The sequence below is a fragment of the Neofelis nebulosa genome, chromosome 10 (genome assembly GCF_028018385.1).
Source record: "Neofelis nebulosa isolate mNeoNeb1 chromosome 10, mNeoNeb1.pri, whole genome shotgun sequence".
In the NCBI taxonomy this organism is placed as follows: Eukaryota; Metazoa; Chordata; class Mammalia; order Carnivora; family Felidae; genus Neofelis; species Neofelis nebulosa.
The window spans coordinates 44,695,790-44,708,184 of record NC_080791.1 but is presented as its reverse complement, the minus strand read 5'-3'; the positions used below and the strand labels follow the sequence as shown (position 1 = coordinate 44,708,184).

The following is a 12,395-nucleotide window of genomic DNA, read 5'->3' as shown; positions in this document are numbered from 1 at the left end:
TATAAAATAATTCAAATATGGTAATGATTACCAAGTGCTTAGAACAGCTCCTATCTCTGCAAATCCTTAGTAGATTAAGCTCTTATGATAACTCCCATCATCATCATCACCCATGCCATTAAGAGGATTAAATATGATGTGGATACCTTTATTTAAGCGATTGTCTGGCACAAAGCAGGCACTCAGGTGTTAACTTCCTTCTTCCTACCATGCTATAAGGCAGAGTATTTGCCTGTCAATGCACAGACAAACAAAACTAAAAGAATGTGACAACAGAAGCTGGATGATGTGAAAATGAAGAGTGAAAGCCATTTGTGAGACAGGGAAGAATTACAAACATTATAGGTGCAGCACACATTTTGGGCTCTTAATCATTTGGGTCTAGGTTCTTTAACTTTGGTGAAAGCTCTGACCTCAGGGAGATGACCATAACCAATACTTTTTCTATACTTTCAGCAGTTTCAATGACTCCCTGAACCTCAAGTTAAGGATCTGAGAGTTTCTATTATGTCACTGGATTCTTAGAACTAATTTATATACAAAAATGTTACTGAAAACCAGGCAGCCAGACCACAATGTCTGCTTCAGAATTTTCCATTTCACTGAATTCCATCTCCTATCTCTAAACTTCTATGGAGCCGTAGCCACAGAAGCAGCGCTTCATAAAGCTAGCCCTTCTTTAAAACAAAGGTGGTTGGGTGGAGAGACAGAAGTGCCAAACACAAAAGAGTTCCTGAGAAACATGGCCCATGGCACATAGCAAAGGAATTGTGTCTGAGGCTCAGATGCTCAAACCTCTTTCTCGTGCCCCTTTGGATTTTTACTCAACAGTTCTCACTTCTTGTCTCACACGCACACAATATAGCTCCTTCACTTTCTCAAACCTGGATACAACATGCTCTCTCCCCTAATTTCCACTCACCAGAGTCTCATGGGCTGGAAATTCCTTAGAATACACTTTGAGAAATACTGTAGGAGAGTCTTGTGAGAAAGGGGCAGGATTATCAGAGAATGCTATCAGTTAGATAGGAAAAATCTCTACCCAGAGTCATAACTGAAAAATGTCAGAGTATTAGGATTATTAGTCTGCAAATGAAAAAAAATCAGAAACGCATTTTAGTTAATTAATTAGTGGCCCGTTCAAACAAAACCTGAACCAAAACTCTATAGAGATTAATAAGGAAATAATCACTGTATTCTCTGAAAATTGGAAAATGTTTTTATGTATCAAGGAAAAATTACCTACACAATTTACTGAGTCCCATTGACTCCTTATTGGTTTCTAGTTCTCTGCCCTTTGGTGAGATCAATTTCTCCTCAACAAGGTATGGCATCCCCGGAATAACCTTGGTCATTTAACAAATGTTTAGGGACTATCTATTCTGATAGATCCACCTATAGCTTTGAGGAAATTTTTTAAAATCTACCAAATTTCTAATATAAATTCATTTTCTTAAAGTAAGAAAAATATGCCATGGAAGTGTCACTCCTGGCTGAGAGAAGTAGAGGTACACTGATAAATAAGGAGCAATTTTCTTTTTGCTGGACCTGATAATAGGGAGTGTTGAGATTTTTACAGTGACAAATCTGACAGTTCCTGAGGCAAGATGAGGGATATCTGAAACAAAGAGTGGCATGAATGGAGTTAGCTTGACAGCAAAGTTTTCAGTAACTGTGTGTCTTATTTTCTGAAAGCAGATCAGGATACTGAATATAGGCACAAATTTAAAAGGCTTGGGTTAACCAGGTTAAGTTTATTTATTAGATAATAGGTAGTAACACAATCATAGCTGGGTACAGGAAGATGAAGCTGGTATTTTCAAGAATGTCTAAGAATGGGGACCAGGAGGAAAAGAAACCAAAGAGATGGGACTAGAGAGACAGGAGGTGGGAGGCTGATCCATAATGCAGCAGAGAAATGACAAAACCCTAAGCTGGCATGCAGAAAATGGCCAGAGAACGATGGCGGCGGCAGATGCTATGAAAGCAACAGCCATAAATAGGACTCAGAGCACTAGGATGTATGTGAAAAGGAGAGAGAGAGAGATGGTCAGAAAAAAAGATAATGTAACAAACTGGAATGAGCAACAACATGGTGGGCAAACCAGGGAGAGCAGGTTGGAGGGGAGAGTGGCATTAAAATATCTTTATTAGCGATAAACAGATATGCTTTATTACCTTGGGATTCTTCGGCTGTGACCACCACCTCTCCTAATCATCTCTCTCAGGGTGAGAGTCTCATATTCCATGTATGTGGTTGCAGTCCAAGACTTCTGAATGGCATTGATTGCTTTCACAAAGTCATGATTATATTGGTAGAGCCTATTAGAATAGCTGACAACAAAAATAAGACAGTCTCAGTTATCCTCTTTACAGATGTAATTAGACTTCATTAAAGTAGGCATCCTTATACTCTGGGCCTAAGTGGAAAGTGGAATAATATTTTAGGAAGGCAATTTTTTTTTTCTTTTTTTTTTTTTTGGTAAGGCAACTGAACCACTTTATTCAAATCTTCAAAATAATCTTTATTTTACATTTTTAGTATAAAAATCAGTAAGTTAAACGCACCACAGTTTAAAAAGAGCCATAACACTGAGTTTCCATAATAGTCAATGATAGTCCAGCATCACACAAAGAGAACACAAAATTTAGATAAACTGAAATTATCAGATAAAATAAAATCCAATTTCAGAAAACAAAAACCAAACTACTAGGACTCCTGAAATACTCAATCTTAATGAAATTTCACTAGACTCAAGTCATTGTCTTGTATCATATTCAGAGTATGAGCCTATTAATCCAGTTCAAGAATTTTTGGGAGCCATTAGTAACCGCATCAGACACTCTAACAATAAATGTAACCAATTTTTGATCTGAAAAATCCCCTTAATTTGACTCTAACGTAATCAGGCTTCTGAAATATATCCTAGTCCTTACCCGTCATATTTTAAACAAACTGTTGTTTATAGCAGTTTGTGTTAATAGCTTTTGTTCAAATAGAGCTGTATTTCTGGCACCAAAGCAAATTTGAGTTTGTTCATATACGAAGACACGACCTATAAGGAAGGTCCAAAAAGTACCCTTCACTTTTGCCTGAGGGAAAGCACATGTATACCAAGAGTCTAGAACTGGAATGTCTCGTATAAAATAAAAGTTCAAGTTAACAAAGATCTATGTGTAAGGATGTTTGATGAAACACTTTTATAATACTGATAGATTATAAATAACCTAAATAAATGTTCTAAGGTAAAGCATTGATTAACAATGGTACTTCATTGACTATGAGTTTATTCAGTAAAAATGTACAGGAGATTATTTACTGCGTGAAAATTAAAGGATATCTCACTAAAATAGTCTGGAGGTTTGGCAAGGGGAGCTCTCATGCCCCACCACTCTTCATCAATGGCAAATCCAACAGGAAGATAAGGATCTTGCCAGTGGATACAACTTTACTATCCCATCAGGAGGAAGAAAGGCTTACCTCCTCCCCTGGGAAGGCCCAGCCAATGAGAGGGAGCCGCACCTCAGCCAATGAGAAGCCACTATACTTCCAACTCCCAGTTTCCTGCATGACTGTTTTGTTTATCATAACCTTCCCAGTTCCCTCCTATCCTCTATAAAAGAGCTTGCTTCCCTTGCTCTGCACACTTGTGTACGGTTTCTGCCATAGCTTGCTGGTCACAGTTGCAATTCTCTGCTATTCCCAAATAAAATCACCTTTTGCTGGTAAAATAACTGTCAGTTTTATTTTTAATTTTAGCAAGTGATATGGAAGAGTATTCGCACTGTATATAAATAAAAAGGCAGGATATCAAATAAGTTTATACAGAATCAACCAATTTTTGTGAAAATATACTTATAGTATAAATACATTTTTAAAATGCCAAGGGGTGCCTGGGTGACTCAGTCAGTTAAGTGTCTGGCTCTTAATTTAGGGTCAGGTCATGATCTCATACTTTTTGGGTTCTGTGCTGGCAGTGGAGCCTGCTTGGGATTCTCTCTTTCCCTCTCTCTGCCCCTTCCCCACGTGCTCTCTCACACTCTCTCTCTCAGAATAAATAAATTTTAAAAAGTAAAAAATAAAAGGCCAAAACTTGTTATCTCTGAGTGGCAACACAGAATCACTACCTTGCCCCACCCGCTACAAGTTTTACAATGCACTTTTATAACTTTGTAAAAATAATAAAAAAAAGGAGATGACAGCATAAACTGTATATAATGTACATATAGCATGGCAAACATTATAACATAGGAGGCAAAAAATTTTTTTTTACATATGGACGTTAGGTTTACATCCTTGTTATTCAAATGTGGTTCTTGAACCCAATATTAGCAGCCACACCTGAAAGCCCATTAGGCATGCAGATTCCAAGTATCCAATCCAGACCACCAAAATCAGAAACAACATTTTAACAATATTCCCAGGTGATTCACAATAACATTAAATTTGAGAAGCACTGGTTTCCCTGATCTCAAATGCTTGGGTATGGATATGGATACGGATATAAATAAATCTAATACACAGAGAATATGCTTACAAAGCAAAAAAACTGGAGAAGTTGATTAGTCATACAATACAAACATGTATCAAACCTATGTTCCAGGTACTAGGATTACGGATAATTATTTCTACTTAAGAAGATTCTGTCACTGAAGTGTGACTCATTATCCAAGACTTCCCAATTATGCAAAGCAAGATACACCTAATTTGAGTAACATCTAGGCATGTTGTGAACTTTTCTTTCCCTTTTTATTTAGATGTTCACAGAGGAATTATTTTGACATAGTCAAAGAAACTGGGAGCACTGAAAATAATAAGAAAAATGTGCAACTACTTTGATAATCATGTGTATACATGTTTTTATCAAAGCTCTTTCCTTCTTGCAAAGTGTGAAACCAGAGAGCTATGATTATTAAATAGATTTTAAAACTTCCTGTATCTGGTTTCTGACAACACTAACAAAATAAAAACAAGTTATAGTTGTTTCTTTAGATACGAGGGTAAATTTTAAATTGTAAAGGTCTATTTTGAAGTGTTTTCCACTGATGGGAGTCACTGTTGACTCTCAGGTATTCAAGAAGCAGTAAGTTAGTCCTGCTTTTCTTGCTTTATCCTAGCAACACATAAGACAGGGACATGTGCACTATACTAATGACAAGGTAGGTCTTAAACACTATTATTTTCAGTGTTTAAGATCCAAGGAAATTAAAAATAATGTAGTTTACTATGGGATAACAGATCATTAAGAGCTGAAAGAGACCTTAAAGATCTCTTTAAGCATAGAGCAGAAGACCTTAATGTCTTAAGCAGAAGACCTTAAAGCATAGTCCCAAATGCTTTTACAGGTGAAGTGGAATAGGTTCTGAGCATGCCAGTGAGTAGCTTCTTCATTAAGTGGGACAATGTTTAAAATACCAAAAAGAGCACATTAGTACACAGCACATCCCAAGTGGGAGAGTGAAAAGTGAACAGTTTAATAAGAAAAGTGTTGCTCAAGGATCAAGTCAAGCAAAGTAATTTAAAAGCTAAATTCAAAATGGAGAGGATGCATTAGTCTAGATCTTTATGAGTACTTTCCCAGACAAGTGCAACTTGTCCTCTTTAAACTCCTGTCCCCATTGTCTCTACCTCAGAACCACATCCCCAACTTCTCTACTGTAGGATCACTCACTGCCCATGTGGCCTGGCCTGGGAAAATTTATTCATGGGTACTTTTAGTGGATTTCACAACTAAATAAAACAGAAAAGGCTGCTACCAATAATACCCCTTTATCTTTTCCTTCCAAATAACTAAAGTCTGAAATCTCTCATTTGTGTGGTTCACAGTTACTTAACCTGGACCTTGCTTAACAAAAACTTTAACTGCGTATTGTAAGTTGAATTGTGTCTTCCCAAAATTCATAGGTTCAAGTCTAAACTTCCTCGGAAAGTGATTTGGAGACAGGACCTTTAACAGGGAAATTACAGAAACATGAGGTCCTATCAGTGGTCCCAAACCCAATATGACTGGTGCACTCAGGAAAAAAAGAGATTAGGAAACAAACTGAGGGGTGACATGTAAGGACACAGTGAGAAGGTGGCTGTGTGCAAGCCAGGGACACAGGCTTCACAAGAAACCAAGCCGGCTGACATGGTGGATCTTGGACTACTGGCCTCCAGAACTGTGAGAAAAGAAATTTTTGTTGCTTAAGCCACTCAGTCTGTGACACTTGGTTTCGGCAGCCCCAGCAAACTAATACACTGCTACATCACTACTAAGAATGGTCAGTTCAGTTACTCACTGCCCTTGTTTAAAAGTTATGTTCAATTAGTATCACCTATGATTTGTTGCAACATAAACATTGGCATGTACAAGTGTTAAGCAATCACATGGCAATGATAAACCGCTCTTTTCTTTCTTTGGCACTGCAATTCGATGGTCCTTCATATAAATTTTCTTGAAAGCCATCAGTGGTCCATTACTCTTGGAAAAAATATTTTCTTCTCTCCGTTCCATTACTCAACATGTTTTTCCAGTTAGGTTTTATATAATATGGCCTATGTTTCTATGTTAAATAAATTGTGTATCATCAAAATAATGTTTTCCAAGAATTAACACAGATGCATCCTTCTACATACTATAAAACTAAATGTATTTTTCCCTTGTAACAACTCACTTTTCCGGGAGACTCTCAAGGTGTGCTGTGTTCACATTCACATTCTCAGAGGTACTTCCCACCTTGGTTCCCGTGAAGCAAGCCCAGTTCCGGCCCAGCACATCGTGCACCCATCCAGGCATGGTCTCCTGGCAGTAACTGGTTACCTTGCCGCACTCTTCTTCATACTGCAACCAAGTAAGGGAAGGAAACGTCAAGCCAATGGATCTGTGCTCATCTGTCAGGTCCCTTTTCCCGGCTCCCATTCACAGTCCTTTCATCTTGGGAACCAGCCTCTGCCAACCAAAAGAAAAAATTCACCCTGAGAGGTTACATTCTGAGAATTACTCTACAAAAGGAGGAGAAATAAACTTTTCTATGATTGCAGGAACTGACTGCCAAAAACAAAATTTGCGTAACAAAACATTTCTGGGAATGAAAATCAGGGGGAAAAAACCTAACATTTTTAGAGCATCTGCCCCATGGCAGGCATTTTACAATAGTTTCCTCATGTAGTCCTCGCTAAGCCAATGGGGAAAGAGCCTTCAATAGGCCCATTTTACCAGCAAGTAAGTGGAGGCTCGGCTGAGAGAGGGTACATAGCTCCTAAAATAACAGAGCAGTTACACGGCAGAAATAAATTTCTGTTCAATCTGTCAGACTATACTTTTCTACTCAAAGAAGATGTACTCCAGCAAACTACAAAAATAAAGGATGAAAAATTTCCATAGAACTAAACAAAATCCTTTTTCCTGTCAACCTCACAATTTATTAGGATAATCTGATTACGGGGGAGAAAAGTAACCTGATTATTAATATTCTCTCCATTATATTTCATTAATATGGCCCCTTGTCCTATTCCAATGTTAATACTGAACACCTATAATGTGATAGATCTAGGATTTGAACTCAAAAACATAGCTTCCTGAGCTTACAAACCCTCATGTTATAACATCTCCTCATGGAGAAGGAAAGCCCAGAATGTGGGAGGAAGAAAGGGAAAATTCATGCTAAATTTCAATGAGGAGGGTCTTGGGCACAATTTCAGGCACTGACTTACTGGAACAAAAGCACAGAAGCAGTCAGATGACACATAAACAAATTGCCAGCTGTCAGCTGAATTGCAATACTTTTCTTTCGAAAAGTACATAGTAGGTTATTTTTGACTCACAGGCTATAGTTTTCGAACTCCTAACATAACAGGTATCACTTTACCTGTGTGCAGGGGTTGGCAAACTTCTTTTCTAAAGCCAGAGATATAACATTTGAAGGCTTGCTAACTATAAAGCCTCTGTCAAAACCACTCAACTCTGCCACCGCAATATAAAAGTTGTATAGGAAACAAAGAAATGAATGAAGTAGACTGTGTGCCAGTAGAACTTTATTTACAAGACCAGGCCCAAGGTTTGCAACCCCTTTGTTTAGAGGAATGCATGCGCTAAACTATACCTAAAGGTAGAATTACCTTTGCATCAGACTCTCTGAATTCAAATCATATTTACGAATGGAGTTAAAAATGCTTGGCCTTAGAATCCAAAAAACTAGATTTGAACCTTGGGATTCACCACCCACTAAGCTATACAACACAGGATAAGTGAGTATGGACTACTCACATAGATTTATACTCTGCATCCGTATTGGTGGTTCATGATATTGTGAAACCTGTCTATCCACAGCTGGCTAAGCATGTCTTCACCTGTGTGAGTTCAGCTTCCTGCTCATGTCCCTGCTAAAGCCCCAACTCCGGATGAGAAACACTGAAACAAAGGCCTTAGAATATGACCAAGCTGCAACATTAGAGGGTGTGTTGTGTAAAAAGATCAGTAAAATTTATATTTATTAAAATCAAAACTACATGCAACTACTATTTTTATAGATCAAAAACACACTAATATTGGTACCTCATTTGATGGAATCTAAACCCCTTAGCATTCTTTTCAGTGTCTCTTTGGCACAGGCTCTTGATCGTGTTCCATTCTCTGCAGTGTGGTGGTCAGATAGACCAGGTGGGGTTAAGCCAAGGCTCCTCCACCTCTGCCATTTCAGAAAGCAGTCTGACAAGACTTTAAAGAGTTCTTGAAATGTACCTTACAAAATATGTCAGATACACATAAATGAAAAAAAAAAATACTACATGTAGGAAGACACTCATTGCAACAGAAAAGTTAAAACCAAGAACTGTGTCCTAAATGTTCATGTATAAAAATAAAGGAGTATTATACAGCATTTTAAATGATAAATGTGAGTTCTATAGGACAGACGGCTGCCTGCTTCTATGAATGTAGTTTTATTGAACACGGCCAGGACCACTTGTGCACATATGGTCTATGGCTGCCTCCATACTACAGCAGCAGAACTGAGTAGCCACCTTAGAATACCTAAGGCCCACAAAGCCAGAAATGTTTACTACCTGACCTTATAAGAAAAAGTTTATCGACCTCTGTAGAAAACCTATGTTAAGAAAAAAAATTACAAGATAGTACTTAAGTTGAATACAAATGCAAAGAAGTTTCAAAAATGGAAATAAAAGGCAAAATCAGTCTCTGGGTAGAATCTCCTTGTTTATAAAATGAGGAGTGCTATATACAATTATTCACTTTAAAAAATATTCTTGGGGTGCCTGGGTGGCTCCATCAGCTAAGTGTCCAAGTTTGGCTCATGTCATGATCTCATGGTGAGTTTGAGCCCCACAGGGAGCTGTCTGCTGTCAGCACAGAGCCTATTTCAGATCATCCCCCTCTCTCTCTGCCCCTATCCCATTTGTGCACACGCATGTGCCATCTTTCTCGAAAATGAATCAACATTAAAAAAAATAAATTAAAAAATTTCCTAAGAATGAAACTCATAGCCTACAAAGTCCTGGAAGAGGATGCCTAGGAGAGATGGTCAAGGTGTTGTTAGAGGCTGTTAACACTCATATGTTTTGGAATTACTATTACACTTGAAAAAAATTATTTATAGAACTTACTGTGTATTTTGGTAAGGTCTTTCATTTATTTATCAAATATTTATCGGCCACCTACTTCTCAGGCATCAGTGCAAGGTACTAGGCACGCACACATAAATGTATTGATGTGGCCCTAGCCCTTAAGAGGTTCACAATTCAATGAAAGAAACAAATAATTCATTACAACATCATGTGGTTCAAGAAGCTAACCATGCTGGAGAAGCCCGGGAAACTTCCCCATCTAGGCAGAATTTAGATCACAGATGAAATAACTTTCCCCTAATACCAAAAGAGTTAGGGGCATTCAAGTGAGAAGAACTGGGCCCCATGTTTTTCATCAGTGTGGTTTTGCTCACCTGGTTGGCACAAATGAGTCATAGTTACAAGCATCATGTCTAACACCAAATGAACTTTCCCTGTGATGGGAAGGCTGACTTGTTATTTTGATAGAGGGGGGGAAAATTCACCAAAGCATGACTGATGTTGCTGAAGTTTCTTACCACATTTGTTTAAGGACTCTGTATTTTTTATCAACATTATGGAACTATAGCACCTTATCAGTTCACATTTTGATAAATATCTTACCCATCACTCATAAATCTTCTAAGTTCAAGGAAACCGAGATAATATAATCTCAGGGGACAAAATAAGAAAAGTAGTCAAACTAGAATTTATAAAACCAAGGGCTCTTCCCAATACCACACACCACTTCATATACTCTGTCTTTTCACAAAGAGCTAGAGAAGTAAACATACTAGCCAACTCCAAAAACAGGAGATACCGAGAAACCATGCAGCAAAGAGTTTCCATCTGTATCATTCGAGCCTCGCAATGATTCCTTGGGATAATAGGCATCACTCTTTTCATAAAGAAAAAAAAAAAATTACATGCTTTGCAAAGTAAATGGAGAAGAGAGAATTCAAACATGGGTTCACAAGTTATAGGATCATTACTTTATTCACTGTTTCCTTTAAAAAAAAAAAAGTTGGAGAAGATTAACAGACTCTCAAGAGTAAAGTCCAAATTGCTGTCCACAGCCCTGTAAGGGCCACTTACATTCTCTAGCAACCCTAATGGTCATTTTCTAATTCAATCTTTTTACCTTTTTTTTGCCAAGGTTTTTTGATGGGAGCAAAGGTCAAAGACATGGTCTTCAGGCTGGACTTCCTAGACTATATCCAGCTCTGACATTAACTGTCTGTGTGATCCTAAGCAGGTTACTTATCCTTTCTGCACCCTCATCTATAAGATCAGGATGATAGTAGACTCCACCTCATATACTCTGTTTTACATATATTGACTCAATTCACTTTCACAGCAGCTTATGAGGTTGTTCTCGCCTCAAAAAAAAAAAAAAAAAAAAGGCACTGTGAGAATAGGATTGTTTATTCAGGAAGTAGGAAACTGGCATTAGGAAGCAATTAGTTATGGAATGAGTGAATAAATGAATAAGAGAAACAACAAATGCCAAGTCCTCTTTAGCAATAACACAAGAAACTCAGAAAAGATACGAAGTTTGTAATTAATCAAAGTGCAGTGCTTCTAAGATATCACAGAGACCCTGAAATTACCTTATAAAAGGTAGGACGGGGTTGTAATACCCTGTAATCTGTGCAGGATTCAGTAGAAGCAGCATTGAGCACTCTAGAAGCCGACTAGTCAGTACCTTACACCTTGAAAGGACCACATGCTGTTCATGTTATTTTCTTGATTTGAACGTTCTCACGGTATCGGTCATTTTTGCTATTGTGAAATAGTTCTTATGTGATTCTGGCATTATTACCAATTAAGAAGCTGAAGTTTTGGCCACACTATCCAGCTTGAAATATAGCCAAAGTATTTTTAAGGGTTTTCATTTATTTCATTTATATAAACATCAGTGTCCGAATACCGTCTTGCACAGATGGTGTAATTTAAGTTTCCATTCATTCATGCCAATTTCAACGGATAATTTCATAAAATGTAAATTCCACACACTAGCATTTAGGTTTAGAAAACTACTAGGATTTACTAGCTATCCATTTGCTTCTTCAAAATTACCCAGGGTCGCCAAACAAGTTCCCACTCATTTCATCAACTATCATTACTGTTACCTATTTAACCAATCGAAAAAGAACAGGTTGGGATATTTTAGAACTTAAGTTTAAAATCACCTTGTTCCATGGTTTCCCTGATTAATATACTTGGCAAATATTTGAATACTTAACTTTTATGTAATGCACTGGCTATCAGAAATAGGCAGTCTTGTAAAAGGGCTTTGCCCTTTAAATCCTGTTCTGCCACTTATAATTTATGTAACCTTCAGCAAACCACAACTAAGGAGCCCCAATTTCTTCACCTGATAGTGGGAATGATACCTACAACACTGGATACCTTTGAAGGATAAAAGATGACATTGTAACTTTGATGAGTTTAAAAAGTTAGGAACATGAAACAAGCAACAGAAGTATGATTATCTGTTACCACGGGGGATACAGAAGTTGTTTTAAGACTGTAACTATGCCATCAAAGAAATTAAACACTAAAGCCCAATCTGTCAGCTGAACAGTTGATACTGGTTGTCAACCAGTGGTTTCCAAAATGAGATGAAAGATGATCCACTAGAATATTGGGAAAAACATTTTTTTTTACATGTGTAATTATATACAAATAAAATTGAGAAACAACTTCCACTGTAATTTACAAAGCAACCGATGCCACCACTCAGTGTCAAGGTCAGAAGTTCACCTGCCAGGCACAGTGTGCTACACATGTGATGGTTAAGACACAGGATGTCCTTTTTACATGGGCCTGCTTACACTGATTTCTGTAC

At 37.6% G+C, this 12,395-nt stretch overlaps 1 protein-coding gene across 1 annotated transcript in view; it reads right to left on the bottom strand.

The window, feature by feature from the left end:
- CTSC (cathepsin C) overlaps nucleotides 1-12,395 on the bottom strand; it is a 37,495-nt gene that overhangs the window by 10,318 nt on the left and 14,782 nt on the right. Inside the window, exons 3-4 of the mRNA XM_058687532.1 lie at nucleotides 6,658-6,824; nucleotides 2,179-2,334 (exon numbers count right to left, since the gene is read on the bottom strand). Coding sequence (XP_058543515.1) covers nucleotides 2,179-2,334; nucleotides 6,658-6,824 — 323 coding nt within the window. The remainder of the gene's footprint in view (nucleotides 1-2,178; nucleotides 2,335-6,657; nucleotides 6,825-12,395) is intronic.